The sequence below is a fragment of the Phocoena sinus genome, chromosome 2, assembly GCF_008692025.1.
Source record: "Phocoena sinus isolate mPhoSin1 chromosome 2, mPhoSin1.pri, whole genome shotgun sequence".
Taxonomy (NCBI): domain Eukaryota; kingdom Metazoa; phylum Chordata; class Mammalia; order Artiodactyla; family Phocoenidae; genus Phocoena; species Phocoena sinus.
The window spans coordinates 165,361,847-165,380,476 of NC_045764.1; the positions used below are offsets into that span (position 1 = coordinate 165,361,847).

The window sequence follows — 18,630 nt, forward strand, 5'->3', positions numbered from 1 at the left end:
CTTCAGTTGACTGAATTTTCCTATTAATGATGGGATATTCCACTAATGTAGAAAACTGCCTGGTACAAAGACAGCCCTGTGTATGACTTCCACCATCTTGCCAATAAAATTTCTTTTTGGGGCTTCCCTGGTGGCGCAGTGGTTGAGAGTCCGCCTGCCGATGCAGGGGACACGGGTTCGTGCCCCGGTCCAGGAAGATCCCACATGCCACGGAGCGGCTGGGCCCGTGAGCCATGGCCGCTGAGCCTGCGCGTCCGGAGCCTGTCCTCCGCAACGGGAGAGGCCACAACAGTGAGAGGCCCGCGTAACGCATAAAAAAAAAAAAAAAAAAAAAAAAAAAAAAAAAATTTCTTTTTAAAAGTATGCCTTGATTTTATTGATTTCTCATTATGTGTTTTTAAAAAACTCTAAAATGGTATTAATTAATCGGAGACCTCACTTTTTTTTCTTTTTAGAAGAAATATAAAAATAGCACGAACATCACAACAAAGATTTTATTTAAGAAGCAAAATACTGGGTAGAAAGTCAAATATCTTTCCATATTGTCCATCTTACTCATGGTTTGTATCTATGTGTTTGTATATAAATGCATTTAATTATATATTTACCTAATTCCTGCCTTGGCCCAGAAAAGACTTCAGGCAAAATAACTAAAGCATAAGAAAAGAAGAAAGAAAAATAAGAAGAAACATTAGGGACAGAAAATGACACCAGGAAGAGGCTCAAGATGCATGCCAGACCACAATTTTATGTGGTGTAGGCTTGAGATGTGAAGCATTCTAGCCACCAACTTGATAAAAGAGGTCTGCTCCAGGGATCCACTTCACAGCCTTCCTATGAAAAACAGAAGAGCTGGTCAAAGCAGCTCAGCTAGACTTGGTACTAAGATCAGAAAGGAATGTCTTCTTGGGGATTCCCTAGAGACGACATCATTCTACTTCTATTAAGAATGACATTTGTTACCATTTTCTACTAAATAGTTGTCTAAATGACTAACTGCTTCATATTGTTATCCTATTCAGTTACCCAAGCCTGAGGCAAAATTATCTCCTGGTTCATCCAATCTTAAGCAAGATGTGTTAGCTCCCTATTGCTGCTGTAAAAAATTACATAAACTTCATGGTTTATGAACAACATAAATCTGTCTTATTATAGTTCTAGAGATCAGAAGTCTCAAACCAGGTCTTAAGGAGCTAAAATCAAGTGACAGTAGAGCTGCATTCCTTTTGGACACTCCAGGGGACTATCTGTTCTTCACCGTCTAGAGCCTGCTCACATGCCTTGGCTCATGGCCCCCTTCCAGTAATGGCTTCAGTCCAATCTCTGATGCCACTGTTGCATCTTCTCTCCCTCTATTTCCATTCTCACAACACCTTCTCTCTGACCTGTCAACCTCCCTCTCGTAAGGACCCTGTGATTACATTGGACCCACCTGGATAACTCCCCATCCTTAATCACATCTGCAAGGTCTCTGCCATGTACAGAAACATCTACAGGTTAGGACATGGACACCTTGGGGGCAGGTGTATTTTTCAGCCTACCACACAAGACTCTATTTACCTGTTTGCAGCTACCTGCAATTTACAAATTGTAATGATGTGTCAGAAAAATAACAATGGAAGGCCCAACTTACATAATAACAGTAAAGCCACAAATGGAAAACTTAATCAAAAGTTTTTTTATTTCAAGAGTTAATCATAGGATTCTTTTAAGTACCAAGTTCACCTTCTTTATTCCAAATAATTTGATACACAAAAATATTATTTACACAATGTTTTGTCAGGAACACACTAGTTATATAAAAAGAAGCACACTGCCACAAAAACTTGAGTGTGAAATAAATAAAACTGCAATACCAAGTACTGTGTCAAAAATCGGGAACTTTAACTCCCTATTCTCCCTGCAGTCACAGGGCAGGGTGCCTACTGAGTACTAAAAAAAAAAAAAAAAGTGAACTAGCCAGCTCACTCACAACTTTAGGAAGGTATAAAGTCCAGAGAACTTCCTTGACTTTTTGGAGGAACAGATATAGTTGAACCCATGCGGGCACTGCTAGAGACAAACAAAATGAGGGCAAGATTCTATTTTAGACCCTATTCATCTTCCCTGAAAAACAAGAGGAATGTAGGAGTGCTCATACCACTGAGGTGCACCAAGATCTGTAAATCATTACAGGAGCTCAAAGGAGAAAACTGTGACAACCCCTCCCTCCCACAGCATTTTGGGACTGACATCTCTCAACAGTGTATTTAATTGTGAAGCTTCAGTCAACACATGATGCTATTATGCTAGATTTTCCCTAGAGGAATTTTCACCAAGCATTATCTTCTTTTTCAGGGTAAGAATTCAATCCTGCCCATCAGATCACTTATGTCTCCAGGAAGCTGAGATTTCATGATTTTTTCTTGCTTTGCAGTAGAGGTTAATGTTGGGTCTGATACAACAGTTGACTTGTCACCTGAGAAGCTTCCCCCCACGAACCCCCCGCCCCCGTTATAGACTGCAAACGCAAAATATACTTGAATCCCCCTTGATTTAAGGGCTGAGATGTCACCTACTTTGCCCAAATAGATCATTTTCTTTTCTTTTTTAAATTAATTAATTTATTTATTTTTGGCTGCGTTGGGTCTTTCTTGCTGCGCATGGGCTTTCTCTAGTTGCGGCAAGCGGGGGCTACTCTTCATTGCATTGGCAGGCTTCTCATTGCAGTAGCTTCTCTTGTTGTGGAGCACGGGCTCTAGGCACACGGGCTTCAGTAGTTGTGTCACGTGGGCTCAGTAGTTGTGGCTCACAGGCTCTAGAGCGCAGGCTCAGTAGTTGTGGCACACAGGCTTAGTTGTTCTGCAGCACGTGGGATCTTCCCAGACCAGGGCTCGAACCTGTGTCCCCTGCATGGGCAGGCAGATTCTTAACCACTGCGCCACCAGGGAAGTCCTAGATCATTTTCTTAATCTCTAAAACTCATGGTAGAAATAAGGGATTTTCTTATAAGTCTAGGCTCTAGGGAATTAAGATAGGGTACTATCAAAAACCTATTTATATTTTGACCATCCAATGTATCCTATAAAGCTAAAGATAGAGCACAAGTTCTGCCTACTCTTCTCAAGGTGAGGAAAGTGTGAAGAAAAGGGAAAAGTACACACACAAACACAAAATATATTTATACATGTATAATATAAAAAGGAGAGCTGCGTTGTTCTCACAGATAACTAAGATTGTCACTGAAATTTTTCTGTGTCTTTTTGTAGATAATCATTATGTTCCTAAAAAGCTAAGTATAAATGAAATCATTATAAATGGAATCAGGGCTTCCCTGGTGGCGCAGTGGTTGGGAGTCCGCCTGCCGATGCAGAGGACGTGGGTTCATGCCCCGGTCTGGGAAGATCCCACATGCCACGGAGCGGCTGGGCCCGTGAGCCATGGCCGCTGGGCCTGCGCGTCGGGAGCCTGTGCTCCGCAACAGGAGAGGCCACGGCAGTGAGAGGCCCGCGTAACACACAAAAAAAATAATAATAAAAATAAAAAAAAAATAAATGGAATCATATTCAAAGAGTATCAGGGAATTCTTTTTCAATGGGATTCAATCATGAGTCCTCTGGCAAAACAGAATTATCTTTTAAAGTAAATCAGCACTTCTGACTTTTGTCTATACCAAGATTTCCATAGAAATTCCATTGAAGATCAACTTAATGCTGGTAAGTACTTTGGATATAACTCAGTCCAACACCTTTACTTTATGGATCAGTAAACTTAGGCTCAGAAAGGCGAAATGATTTATCTCAAGTCACACAGCAATTTTGGGGCAGAGCCAGAAATATAATCCACCCTCAACCTCTGTTAGCCTTTACTTAGAAGACCCTAAGTATGGATGACAGCAATCAAATACGTACAATCTTTAATTGGAGGCAGAAATCAATCAAGCGTATTTTGGGGAAACCAGACAGAGACATCACAGAAAAACAAAACTAGAGACAAATACCTCTTATGAATAGAGACACAAAAATCCTCCACAAAACACTAGCAAACTGAATCCAGCGTGGTGTATAAAAAGAATTATACACATTACCAAGAGGGATTTATCCCAGGAATACAAGTTTGGCTTAACACTCCAAAATTAATTAATGTAATACACCTCATCAATAAAAACAAACAAAAAAACCACATGATCATCTCCCTAAATGCAAATAAAAATCCGACGCCTTTTCATGATTAAAAACACCCAAACAAATTAGAAAGAGAATTTCCTCAATCTAATAAAGGGTATCTATGAAAAACCCACAGCTAACTTCATACTTAATGGTGAAAGACTAAAGCTTTCCCCCGCTAAGATCAGAAATAAGACAAGGATGTGTGCTTTCACCAATTCTATTGAATATTGTGCTGAAGGTTCTAGCCAAGACAATTAAGGAAGAAAACTAAATAGAAGGCATACACATTGGAAAGAAGTAAAACTATCTCTATTTGCAGATGACGTGATCTTGTAAGACATCCAATAAAAAAAACATTAGAACTAATATACTAGTTAGGCAAGGTTGCAGGATACAAGATTAATATACAAAAATAAGTTATATCTCTATATACTTTTAGTGAACGACCCAAAAATTAAACTAAGAAAATAATTATTTTACAACAGCAGCAAAAAGAATAAAATATTTAGGAATAAATTTAACAAAAGAAGTATAAACATATAGTCTGAAAACTACAAAATGTTGAAAGAAATGAAAGAAGATCTAAATTAATGGAAAAACATTCCATGTTCATAAATCACAAGATTTAATATGCTAAGATGGCAACACTCCCAAAATTGATCTACAGATTTAATGTAATCCCTACCAGAATCATAGTCGGCTTCTTTGCAGAAATGTTGACAAGCTAATTCTAAAATTCATGTGGAAATTCAAGGGATCCAAAATAGCCAAAACAATTTTGAAAAAGAAGAACAAGGCTGGAAGACTCACAATTCCCAATATCAAAACTTACTAAAAAGTTACAGTAGTCAAGACAGTGTGGTGATGGCATAAGGACAGACACAAAAATCAGTGGAATTGAATTGAGAGTCCCAAACTAAATCCATACATCTATAGTCAATTGATTTTTGACAAGAGTACTGAGAAAATAAAATGGAAAAAGAGTAGCCTTTCAACAAATGAGGCAAAAACCTAAATGTAACAGCTAAAATCATACAACCCTTAGAAGGAAACAGATATAAAATCTTTGTGACCTTGAATTAGTCAATGATTTCTTAGATACAATACCAAAAGTAAGAGAAAGAAAAGAAAAAAATTGGACTTCATCAAAATTAAAGACTATAGTGCTTCTAAGGTTATCACTGAGAAAAAAAAAAAGATAATCCACTTTATGGGAGAAAATATTTGTAAACCATATATCTAAATACAGATCTAAGGGATCTATATTTACAATACAGATCTGTAAATACAGATCTAAGGGATCTGTATTTACAATACATAACTCAGATCTCAATAATAAAAAAGACAAATTAACCAATTAAAAAATGGGCAAAGGATCTGGATAGACATTTCTCCAAACATATACGAATGGCCCATGAGTACATGAAAAGATGCCCAACATCATTAGTCATTAGGAAACACAAATCAGAACTACAGTGAGATACCACTTCATACTCACTAGGAATGGCTATAAGCACAAAGACCTACAATAACAAGTGATGGCGAGGATGTGGAGGAACTGGAGCCCTTGCTAGTGGGACCATAAAGCAGTGCAGTCACTTTGGAAAACTTAAGTTAAACATAGACTTACCACGTGATCCAATAATTTTACTCTTAATATGTACCCAAGAAAAATGAAAACATAGGTCCATGCAGAAACTTGTACTCAAATGTACATAGCAGCATTATTCGCAACAACCAAAAGGTTGAAACAACCCAAATGTCAATCAAATGATGAATGGATAAAATACAGTACAACCACACAATGAAATATTACCTGTCAATTTAAAAAATGAAGTGCTGACACACGTTACAAATGGATGAATCTTGAAAATACTATGTTTAGTAAAAGAAGCCAGTGATAAAAGAGCACATATTATAAAGTTCCATAATAAGAAATGTCCCTAGGCAAATACACAGAAAGCAGAATTAGCAGTTGCCTAGGGTTGGGGATGGGTTGTGGGAATGTGGAGTAACCGATATAAATGGGTAAGACGTTTCTTTTTAGGGTGATGGAAAGTTCTAAAATTAGATTGTGGTGATGGTTGTGTAACTATAAAATGTATTGAATTGTACACTTAAAACAAGTGGATTTTATGGTATGTAAATTATATCTCAAAAAAGCTGTTTAACAAAAAAAGACATTGCAGCTTCCCCATTCAATCACTTGTTCTGGGGGAGCCAGCTGTCATGTCATGAGGACATTCAAGCAGCCCTATGGAGAGGTCCACATAGCAAGGAACTGAAGCATCCTGCCAACAACATGTGAGTGAGCTGTCTTGGAAGGGAACCTCCTGCCCCAGACAAGTCTTCAGGTGAATGCAGTCGTGGCCAACATCGCGACTAAAACCTCACGAGAGACCCTGAGTTAGAACTGTCAGGCTAAGCAACTCCTGAATTCCTGACCCACAGAAATCATGTTGCTTTAGGCCACTAAGTTTTGGCATAATTTGTTGCACAGCAATAGGTAACTAATACCCCTTCCTTGACCCTCCCCTCAGTGTTTCGCTCTCTCTCCTAATGACAGACATCTAAGGGAATGTCTTCCCAGCAACCCTTCCTCTTCTAAGAGTTTAGTTTCCACCCCCATCCATATGTTCACCATAGTAGCTGTCATGTTAGTATAACATGATCCCATTCCCTGGCCTTAGTTGAACAATCCAAAAGTAGGCACCTTACCAAAGCCAAGCTAATAAAGTCCTTCGCTAATATTTTTGTACCTGAAGCTGATAAAAAGGCAGTGTCTCTCTGGTACCGAGAGCTGTAAGATATAAAACTTGGGGTCTGTCAATAGCCATGTTCCTTCCCACGTGGAAAAAGGTGAACAGCAGTGGAGAAGAATGAAGCCATCACATAGAGACAAGCAAAGAAGCAAAGATTCAAGATGGAGAGAGTTCAGACAGCATCAGTCTCTGGTTCCAGGGATTCCTGATGCAACTCAGTCCTTTCAGTGGGAAGACCACATGTGTCTTGTAACCCCAGCATATAAAACAGAACTCAGTACATAAGAGGTAATGAAATATTTATTGAATAAATGAGTAAGATAACCCTTCCAATAGTACCCCCTCTTTTTTGTTGCTGTGGTTCAACAGAGTTAGATTTGAAACCTAGAAGTCCTAAACCTCTTCTTTGCTAACTTTATACTCTGTATATCCTTCTATTATTACATTATGACAATATATCCTAATTACTGGTTTACATGGCCTCCTCCCCTACCATCAGAGGGCAAGAAATTTTCTCATTTTTTGTATCATCAGTACCATTTAGCCTAGAAAACAGAAAGTGTCAAGAAATGTTTAACTGATCTAATCAATCCTTTACTCTTGTGATCTTCAGATTTGCATGCAAACAGCATCTCCTGAGTGCCTAATCTGTGCCAACCAAACCAACAGTCTCATTCAATTTTCACACTCGGTAGATGAGAGAAGTGAGTGTGAAAGAGTTGAATTGACTTGCCCAAGTCTACATAGCTAGTAACTGGCAGAGCTGGGATTTGGAACCAGGTCTTCCAATTTCATGTCCAGGGATGCCATGCTACTTGGTCTACACTATTGGAACACTTTCCATGTTCTTACGTGTAACTTGTTGCCTCTTCACTCATCCTACAGCAGACAATACAATGTTGAGCACAAACGGGCAATCGCCAGCTGCTGACTTGATATGACTATATGCTTGTCCACATTTTGAGAAGCAAGGGACCACATCAGATCAAATTACTTTGGTGCCTATTATAGCATCATGTGCTGACAGGGGCCCAGTTGGCTGAAGATGAGAGAATCTTTCAAGCTATATTTTAACAGTGTTTTTGACCACTATATCCGGTCAGTTGTTCCAGCGTTCAGCAATAAATCAAAGTGACTGTTCATTTCCTTTGACAGTTAACAGTACTAATGATTTCAGTATAATCTCACCATCCATCAGAAAAATTTCTAAAATGCAAGCTTGAAGCTGATGATTCACAGAGTAGAGAAGGGGAAATAAAGCAGTTCTCATTGTTTTCTACAAAACTAGCATTGTAAAAAAATTTTGAAAAACCAGCATTGTTTGCAAAATCCAGAAACTGAGCAGTCGGTTGACTACTAATAAAGCAGGTTGCTCCTTGGTCATTTAGCAAAAATCTGCTTGCTGCACCACTGTCAATTGCTGACGAGCATATGATTTCAAGTAGCTTTTGCTGTACAGAACGAGTCTACATACATAAATCAGTGAATCGTTATGTAAGAAAAGAAAAAGAAATTCAAAATTTCCACACCAGGAAACACCTGACACTGAGCCTGGCAAAAATCAGATATTAATACTGAATAAATGTTTACCGAATCAATTATTGAATAACCCTTTGAAAACATCAGTTGTCTATTAAATTGAGAGAGAAAAATCAAACCAGCCAAACATACACAGGTTACATTAGGAACTCCAAAAAATTATGGAGTAACTGGCTCAAGATATATAACAAATTCACAATGACCAAAAAAAAAAAAAGATTTTAAGCCAATGTTTAAAAATGTTGAAATAAGTAAGCATGCATTTGACATCCCTCTTAAATTAAGTCACCACGCTGGCACTCAGTGTAACGCTAACCAGCAATAACAAAAAAATAAAAGAACAGGTGACAGATCTAACTTTGCAATCTGTCCAAAACAGTAACAAGGTGGTTGTTTCAAGGCACGCACTTGAAACCTGCTATTTAAGCTCTGTGTCTACACAGTAAAAGAATATGCCAAAGAAGCTGAATCAAAAGCCTTAATAAACACAAGAACATTTAATAATAATAATGAACAATTCATTAAAATGTATTATCTGTTCAGAAGTGCAAAAGGATCTCTAATAGGAGACTGGGCTCCACAAATATAAACCCAACCTATACTGATTAGTCCGAATAAGCATTTTCCAAAATGAACAACCCATAACGAATAACGTAACAAGTATAAAGCCTGGGACGACTCTAGTGATCGCAAACATCAGAACGTGAGCGCTTAAGCTGTATAGTTAGCCGCTTTTACCTAGAGCTTCAAATTTACTGAGCCTTCTTCTCAAGAGACCTTTGAAAGAAATTTAAGGCCAAGTATAGTATTTCATGATGATTGCAAATAAAGGCACTCAGTCCCTAGAGCCCGCGATCCCTCTTTACGTCACTAGAGACTGGACTCCTGAAAAGGCCGGGGGAAAGCCACCCTTTCATCTTGCACAGGACCGCAGCACCTTAGGGACCCCCTCTAGGGAAGCTGAGGAGCGGAGAAGTGAGTCATGCTCCAAAACTAAGCGTCGTTCACCCTACACTGAGGAAGGCGCACCTCTCACCCTAGACAGGATGCAGTGACAGATGTGGCACCTGTGCGGGAAGGGGGCGCGAAGACATCCTCAGAGTCAGTGCCAACAGGCAGCTGTGGGCTGCTCCGCGGGCCCCAACGCCCCGCGCCCGCCGCTCATTCCCGGGCTGGGGAAAACTTTCCGCCAGCTCCCCTCGGGCGCGCCCCCACATCCCGGGACCCCCGAGCTCCCGCCCCGTCCGAGAGGCCCCGCCCAGGGCCCGCCCCCCGCGCCCTCGGCACGGCCCCGTGACCCCAGCCACAGCAGACCCCTGCGTGCCCTCAGGGCGCGCCCCCGCGCCCAGTCCGGCCGGCAGAGGGCGGGGTCGCTCACCCGTCCGCAGCTCGTGCTTGACAGTGAGGAGCTGCTCTCCCCCGGCGCCGCCGTCCCTGCTGGTGTCTGTGGCGCCGCCACCGCCGCTGCCGCCCTCCTCCTCCATCTTCTCCCTTTCCCGATCCCGCGGGGTCCTCTGAGGCGACACGGGAGACAGCGGACGCCCGGGCCCTCACAGCTCCCGCTGCAGCCCCAGGAGCCGGGGTGCGGCGGCTCCAGAACTCGGACGCCGAGACGAGTAGCTTTCCCGCTCTGGCCGCACGGCTAGCTCCTCCGCCTCCTCCCCCTTCGGCGGGCACCGCTAGTACCGCGCAACCAAACCGCCCCCTGCTTCGCCGCCTCCTCCGTCAAGCTGCTCCGCCCACAGCCAGCAAGGTAGCCACAGCCATTCGAGCCGCCATCGCTTATTGGGCAGAGGGCGCGCGCATCTGTCAGCGCCGGCTCCCATTGGACAGTCCTCTCTGACGCCTCACGAACCGCCCCGCCCCTCTCCTCGAATTGTTGTTGCTTGGCGGAGTGGCAGGAGAGGGAGGAGCGCGACCGCTCCGATTGGTGAGACCGGAGTTCTGCCCCGCCCGTCTCCGCTGGTGCGCACGCGCAGTCAGAACGTTCCCTTCCCAGACATTCCCAGAACGGTCACACCCCTCATTCCCCAGCTTCGATCTGTTAGTAAACAGTGTCTAGTAGTCAGGAGGCGCTCGGGATCTGTGATTGGCTATTGCCGAAAGAGGCGGGGAGAGCTGATTGGAACGTTTGGTCCGCCAGTCACCGTGGACAGAGGAGGAGCTTAGAAGAAAGCACTTCTCACGCACGTGTTTGCGGACGTACCTGATGGTCCCTGGCAGCGATCCACAGGTGTGTGACCAGCTGGACGACAGGGTGTCTTAAAAAGGTGTTACTCGCCCTAGTGAGTCCTAAACAAAGTTAAGTGGAGTTCGTGCTTAAGTACAGGTAGTTCTTAGACGTTTCAAAAATTCCGGCTCACCATGAGGACTTTTGCAAAGGATAAACATTTCCATTTTGTACAAGACGCATCCTAGGCACCAAAAGGCTACAGTGATTAATAAAATAGAATACAATCCCTGCCCCTAAGCAACTTTCAATAGAACACGAGAAACAGACGATCTGTGAAATACATAAGAAACTGTAAAGCAGAATTCGAAATAATACAGTCGTACAAACTGTTAAGAGAACTGTACAGATGGCAATAATTATTCTCAGTAGAGGAGCTGGGGAAGGCTTTTAGGGCAAGGAGGCATTTGAGATAACCAGCTTAAAAGGATGGGTGAGATAGAAATACCAGCAGCAGATACAGAGATAGTAACTGTGAGCTGGGCCTGGAAGTGGAGAAGGCAAGGGTAGGTTAAGTGATTGATAAGGCTGGATGGAAGTATGATGTAAGAGACACAGCTAAAAAGGTAAGATTCCATAAGATAATGAAGAACCTGACCACAATGCTAAGCAGTGCAGATTTTATTTAGTACAAGATGGGGAGCCTCAAAGAATAGCTACGATATCAAAGCTGTTCTCTTGGAAGTTAGCTTCGGTTATAGTGAGAAGATGGACTGAAGGGAAGAGGGGAAAGATGGCACAGCAAGAATACTTTTGCAAGGATAGAACTTATGGGAGTTTCCCATGAGAATGGGAAAAGGAGGGGATTAAAGATGGACACTTGGATATAATTCACATAGAAGTGAACTTTTAAACCAAGCAGGGATTAGGTCAGCAAACTGTTTTTCAAAGAGCCAAATAGTAAATAGTTATTTTAGGCTTTGCAGGCCATGTGGTCTCTTTCACAGCTATTCACCTCTGCTATTGCAGTGTGAAAGCAGCCCTAAACAATAAGTAAACTAACCGATACGGCTGTGTTCCAATAAAACTTAATTTATGGACATTGTAATTAAATTTAACACAAGTTTCACGTGATGATATATTCTTTTAATTCTTTTCAAACATTTAAAAATATAAAAACGATTCTTAGCTCTTGGGCCATTAAAAAAAACAGGCAGGAAAACAGATTTAGCCTGCAGGCCATAGTTTGCAGACTCCTGGGTTAGACTGCCATGGAAAAGAAAGCAGAGAAGCCTCAGCAGGTGCTTCAGGCTGCTTCAGCTCCCTGGGCTTACCTGCCTGGAATATTCATCCCACTAAACCATGACTGCCTACTTGTCTTTCTCCTCCACAAGTAGTGTGTTGTTTGGAGCCAGGAAATGACTGTGTGCAATGTTCATTTGTTCACTCAACAACTTTTATGCCAGTTATGAACCAAGTACTGTGATGGATACTAGAGACACGGGAGCGAAACAGATGCAATCCTTGCTCTTGTAGAGCATACAGTCTTGAAATGGAAATCAGTATTAAATAATCACATAAAGGAATGTAAACTTTCCATTGTGATCATGCTGTAAAGGAAAATTATAGGGTGCTGCAATAGAATATATCAGGGAGGCCTAATTTAGGTTAGCGGAGCTTGAAGGCCTTTATAAGGAAGTCTTATTTAAGGTAATTCTTTAAAGATGAGTAGATTCTAACCAGGATGTGGCAGAGATTGGCCTGATGCTCACCAATCTCATTTCCTCTTCATGGACACACAGGAAAAGTACATTATTTTTTCCTTTGCAGTTAGGCCAGGGTCATGTGACTGTGATCTGGCCGACCGGGTGTGGGCACATGCAATGTGTGCCATTTCCAGGCCTGGCCGCATGCATATCACTCATGCTCTCTTCTCTTTCCACAGCACCTACAAGGGCCACATGTTGAATGTGGGCATGCCACAATTTTAGATGCACCCTGAAACCCTGCATCTCCACTTGAAGAAGAGCCACCCTGACCTCCTTCAGACTGAGATGTGAGCAATAAATAAATCTTTTTAGGCATAAGCTACAAACATGTTGGGGTTGTTTGCTACCAAAGCAGAATCCAGTCTACCCTAACAATTTCACAAGTGAATTGCTGGGGCGAGAAAATTCTAGAAAGATGCAGATGCAATGTCCTGAAACAGGCAAAGAGCCTATTGTATGTTAGGGACTGAGAGAAAGCAAATGGGGCCATAACACAGTAAGCAAGAGATGAGGTGAGGGAGGCAGACAGAGACCCAATCGTGCAGTTTGTGATAAGCCTATTAGTAATTAGGGAGTTTTTCCTGTGTGAAGTCAGAAGCAATGGAAGGAATTGAGATGGGAGAATGATAGAATTGGGGTACTATTTTCAAAAGGTACTGTGGTTAGTGTTTGGAGACTGGGCTGGAGGGAGCAAGAAGGGATACAGGGAGACCAGTTAGGAGGTTATCACAGCAGTTTGGGCAAAAGATGATAGCAGGCATTGTAGATATGGAAAAGAAAAGGATGGTGTCTAGATATATATTTTGGACTTCATGAAGGACTGATGTCATGGGCCAGGATAAAAGGGGTGTCTGGAACAACACCAAAGTTTCTAGCAGGTGCAACTGTGTGGATGAAAGAGGAAGGTGGTACTGTGTAATGAGGGGCTGAATTAAAGGAAGAGCACATAGAGAGACTATCAAGAGTTTAATTTTGAGACATTCAATGCCAATATTAAGTAGCTATGTGGTTATATGAGTCTGGAACTCTGCAGAGAGGTCTAGGGTTAGAGATATAAATTTAGAAACCACTGGCACATACAATATTTGAGGCCAGAGTTATGAATAAGATTACCGGGGGAGAGAATGTGCAGAAGGAAAAGAGAAGAGGAGCCCAGGACTGCACTCTAGGAATTTCAACATTGAGATGCTGGAATGAGAAGGGGGAGCTGGAAGCGCAGGAGGAAAACCCAGAGAGTTTTGTATCTTGGAAGCCAAAGTGTTTCAAGAAGGAGGGAGTGGTCAGCTGGGTTACATGCCCTGAGAGGTCACGTGAGATGAAATCTGGGAAAGTTCCCATACATTTGCCAACTTGGGTGCCACTGGTGACAATTTCCTAGGCAATTTTGGTAGAGCAAATGAGAGGTGAAGGAGTAGAAGCAGTGCGCATGAACATGTTTTTCAAGGAGTTAGCCTCTGAATGAAAATAAAGAAATGCCCTAGCTGAAGGGATCCAGGGAGGTGGATTTTTTTTTCTACTTTTTACTTTCAGATAATTTTTAAGTTGCAAAAACAGTACAGAGTTTCCACACACCCTCCACCCAGCTTTTCCTGAGGTTAATATGTTACATACCAAGTTCAATCATCAAAACTGAGAAATTAACATTGGTACAATATTCTTAAATAAATGACAGACTACAGATTTCGCCACTTGTTTCATAAAAATGGTCTCTGTATTTTTAGATGGTTGAAAAAGAATGAAAAGAAGAGTATACCGTGACACATGAAGGTTATGTAAGATTCCAATTTCTATGTGCCAGAATCCAATCCATTTTCCTACATTACATTTAGTGGCCATGGCTCTTCAGTCTTCTCCAATCTGTAGCAGTTCCTTAGTCTTTCCTTGCTTTTCATCACCTTAACTCTTTTGAAAAGTACTGGTCAAGTATTTTTGTAGAATACCCTTTGCTTTGGGTTCATCTGATGTTTTGTTCATGATTAAATTGAGGTTACACATTTTGGCGCAAGAGTACCATAGAGGTGACAGGCTCTGTCAGTTCATCGTATCGGGGTACAAGAAGTTTATATGCGTATTACTTGTGATGTCAACCTTGAACACTTGGTTAAGGTGGTGTTTGCCAGGTTTCTCTAAAATTATTTTCCCACTGTAATTAATAAATATTGGGAGGGCGTGTGAGATACTTTTAGACTATGCAAATATTCAGTTTCTCTTTAAACTTCCACCCACTGGTTTTAGCATCATTTAGTGGATCTTGCCTACAACAGTTATGACTGTGGTATTCTAATGGTAATTTTCTATTCGGTTGTTTTTTAAGATGAGAAGTACTGGAACTTGTTTGGATGGTGATGGGATGGTGACGGGGGAGAGGTTGGAGAACCAATGAAGACAGTCTCTGAAAAAGTGGACGGGGCTGGGAGCCTGAGCTCTCTGTGAGGTTTGCCTTTGATGGGAAGAGGCCCCAAGTCCTTCACTGTGGCAGGAGAGTGGGAAGAGGGGCTGGTGGCAGGCATGGACCAGCTTATAGACTTGAGGGTATGTTGGTTATCTCATCTCAGTATCCCTGGCATCTAGCATTGGCTCTAGCCCAGAATGGGCTTTCAGTAAATGTTTGTTGAATGAATGAAAAGTGAATGAGCGAAAGTAGGAAACCTACACTTAAAGAGTAGGTATAAAAAGACTAGCTAATTGTGGGTATATCTCAGTAAAGCAGGAATAGGCCCTATGAGCTGATCCCACTTGTAGATAGTTAAAAACCACACAGCTGTGCACACATGTAGCAAAGAGCTTATTTCAGAGATTCAAGCTCTGTGCTGAGGGACAAAGGAGCTGGGATGAGATGGATTTGGGGTCTGAGGATAGTGGAAACAGTTTGGAACAGTCACTGTGGAAAATAAATATTGTGTATTGCGAGCCAGCTTGGATGATTGCCGACTAGCCCTGGGGGCTCAGGTAGAGTCTGAAAGCCTGAATCAGGATAGTTAAACGTCTTTTCTCTAACAATTTACACTCCCCCTCAGGTTTGGAGGTTAGCAGTTGGGCAACAACCTGGTTGAAATCAGTGACCCTGGGGCCCAAGCAGGGTGAGAGGGCAGTGAAGCCAGCGATAAACTGCTAGCCTGGGGGAACAGGGTGGAGTCCAGAAGCTGGAGCTCACATAGATGAGTAGAACAGCACTTCTCAACCCTGGCTGCACATTAGAATCACCTGGGGTACATAAAAAATCAATATTTCCATCTCTGAAAAGTATGAATTCATTGGTCTGAGGCAGGGCCTCGACTTCAGGTTTTTTTTTTGTAACTCCCCAGGTGATTATAATGTAGAACCACTTTTGCAGTGTGCAACTCTAATGTACAACCATTAGAGTAGAGGATGGTAAGTAAGAGCAAGTTGGAGTTTTGAAACAACGGCAACTTTTCAAAGGTAATGATGATGCTGGATAAGGTAGGAAGGATTATAGATCAGTGGCTGAAAATGCCAAATCAAATGGGTGGGCGGGGCTTAACTGATGGGGCAGTGACACTAGAGGATGGCTTGGAGTCAAAGGAGGAACCGTGCTGAAGAGGAGCGAGATAGCGGACAGGGCTCTGTAGGTAGCTGCTAGAATTGAGTGAAACATCCCTGCTCCCTCCTGCCCTGAGAGATGCACAAGTAGGGAGGGTGGGCCTGTCCATGACAGGGCTGGGAAGGGGAAGGTATCCAGGAGAAAATCAGGTTTCTGCTAAGGCTGGGAAGAGTAATAGTGGAAAAAGCTTGAAAATAGGTTTGTTCCCCTTAGGAACGGCCTTTCACCAGGCATGCTGGTACCTGGTGCCAGAATGGGGGTCCCTGCTCACCCCATTATCTTGTGGGCCTGTGTCCATGGCATGGCACCTTGCTACATGGTCTTATCCTTAGTGTGGGGGTCTGGAGCAAAGTGGCAGGCGGAGGGCCTTGCTCGGTGTGAGCCCTTAGGACTTAATGATCCCATTATTCATGCACTGTGGGCTGGAACCTCCTCACCTTTGGGTTTGTAAGAATTGGGAAACTCCAGAGGCTCACCACCTCACACTCCCCTTTAATGGGCTCTATGAAAACACTCAGATGTATACTCAGAGAAGAATGAACTTCTTTCAAAACGTCAAAAATGACATTACCAACATCTTGATTCTGTTTTTGACCCTGTCAGAACCTTCACGTGTGGTATAGATCCAGGAAATTTAAGGGACTCTCTGTAGCTGCAGAGACCAACAGAGTCACGGAGTGTGAAGTTCATACTCTCAGAAGGCAGCCATCCATGGCTGAAGTGGATGTGTTGCCACTGTTCTCAAGAAGGATGTTGGGAAGGCACACACACACACACCTTGAGTTCACAATTGGGAAGGAAATTCTGTGAGGGGGGAGCAGCATTTATACAGTTTTCTCACTCTACTTTCTGGTATCCCATATTGAACCTACAAAGCTTAGAAACCCTCCAGATGTGGCAGATATGAAGCACTTGACTGAATCTGAGGATCCGGTCTGAGATCTGGCTATGTGGACCTGTGCCGACCAGTGCACAGCTGGGGGAGACTGTAGAGGCATGCACATCACAAATATATCCAGGTGAACATAGCAAAGACATTTTTACTCCCTTCCTTCTCACTCATACCACCCCCCCTCCAAATCTTCCGGAAGCTACAAAAAGCAAAACAAAGAAAAAACACAGAAAAAGCCCCATTTTTAATGAAACAAGGAAACTCTCAAAACCTCAAACCACAAACCGTGAAGTATGCCTGCCAAATACTGTAAAAATATGTGCTGAAATTGGTGAAACGCTGAGAGCCAACATACACTGCCTCCAGGCTTGAGCCGGAAACATGTTTTCTTAGATGTTGGTATCATACTCCCAAGGGACCAAATCATTGATCCTGGGATTGGAGTGGGGTTTCCCAAAGGCAAGGGGGATCTTATATTACTGGGGGAACAGGAGATAAATTTAGGTGGTACATGGACAGTCATTTAATTATATCAACTAGCATAATGAAAAAGTGATTCCTTTAGAGCTTGCTTTCATTTGTGATTACATCAAGAAGAAAGTCTTGGTTTGGTACCAATGGCCTTTAACTTATTTCTAATTTGTACTAAACTCTCTTTCTAACCAGAAAAATATAGACCTCAGACAACTGTATCTAGCTAGAACTTACTATCTTTGTTGTGTTTTCATTGTATTTATTTTAATAGTTACTTCCTATTTATGGCAAGTGATACTGGCTTTTCATTTATAATAGTGATATACCTCCATTCTAAATAAGTAAAAATTGGGAATTGATTCAAAGAAGAATGTTGGTTATACCAGAGAGGACATGCAGATGAGGCAAAAATTGAGAAGTGGTACCCAAATGACTGAAATTTAGATTTGAATAATAGGATCCAAGGACCCCAGAGGAGAAACAGGTAGTGTTCTTACAACAAAAAACAAACAGGATGATAGCAGGAAGGTCAACATTAAGGAGAAAGCAGGCTGATGTTTATTTATTTCTATTGTATGTGACCTGGCCTCCAAACCAAAGAAGTCTCCTGGAGATGAGAGGGTGAAGGGGATGGAGAGAAAATGGCTAGATTATTGCCCAGAGAGCCTAGACTGAGAGGGCCCTGCTGAGGCTCTCAGGAAGCTCTTCAGCACCCAAACCTGAGTATCTAAGAGACATTCTTTATGGAGAGGAAATTAACAGATTTGGAATCACACTAAAGTAAAGCTACCAAGTGCCTCTGTGCCCTTCTTCCACCCCTTCCCATGCTATTCTTTAGCAAGTAATTATCCATCTCATTGGAGAAATTACAAAAGTTTTTTTAGAAATCTCAAAGAGGAGGTTCAGGGGTACAAATAAGGAATTACATAGCAACAAAAGAGGGTAAAACTGAGCGGCAGAACTCAAGAAGGCAAAGAGTGGAAAGCCATTTTAGAATCAACCAAAAATAAAACGAACACAAGTAAAAACACAATGGAACAATACAGAAAAAGGACAAAGAAACGTTTTAAATTATTTAAAAATTTTATAGTTACAGAAAATAAACAATGGAGATCCAATATATGAATAATTGGCATTCCTGAAGAAGTGCCCAGGATAAATGGAGCAATAGAAGAAACTTAACTGAAAAGAAGACTTGAGTCAGCAGGTAGAAAGCACACACTGTGAAGGGAAAATCAGTACCAAGTGATCACTGATAAAACATACCAGATAGAAAAGATGCTCAACATCACTAATCATTAGGGAAATGCAAAT

The 18,630-nt window shown here is 42.1% G+C and overlaps 1 protein-coding gene across 2 annotated transcripts in view; it reads right to left on the reverse strand.

Moving 5' to 3' along the window:
- The window catches only part of RPS6KA5 (ribosomal protein S6 kinase A5), a 181,417-nt gene extending 171,215 nt beyond the window's left edge, over nucleotides 1–10,202 (reverse strand). The window contains exon 1 of one of the 2 annotated variants that reach the window (XM_032621161.1): nucleotides 9,828–10,202. In XM_032621161.1, the coding sequence (XP_032477052.1) occupies nucleotides 9,828–9,933 (106 nt within the window). In that variant the 5' untranslated portion in view covers nucleotides 9,934–10,202. The remainder of the gene's footprint in view (nucleotides 1–9,827) is intronic. The other variant, XM_032621162.1, reaches the window with a different exon arrangement.
- Between the last annotated feature and the right edge of the window lie 8,428 nt (nucleotides 10,203–18,630).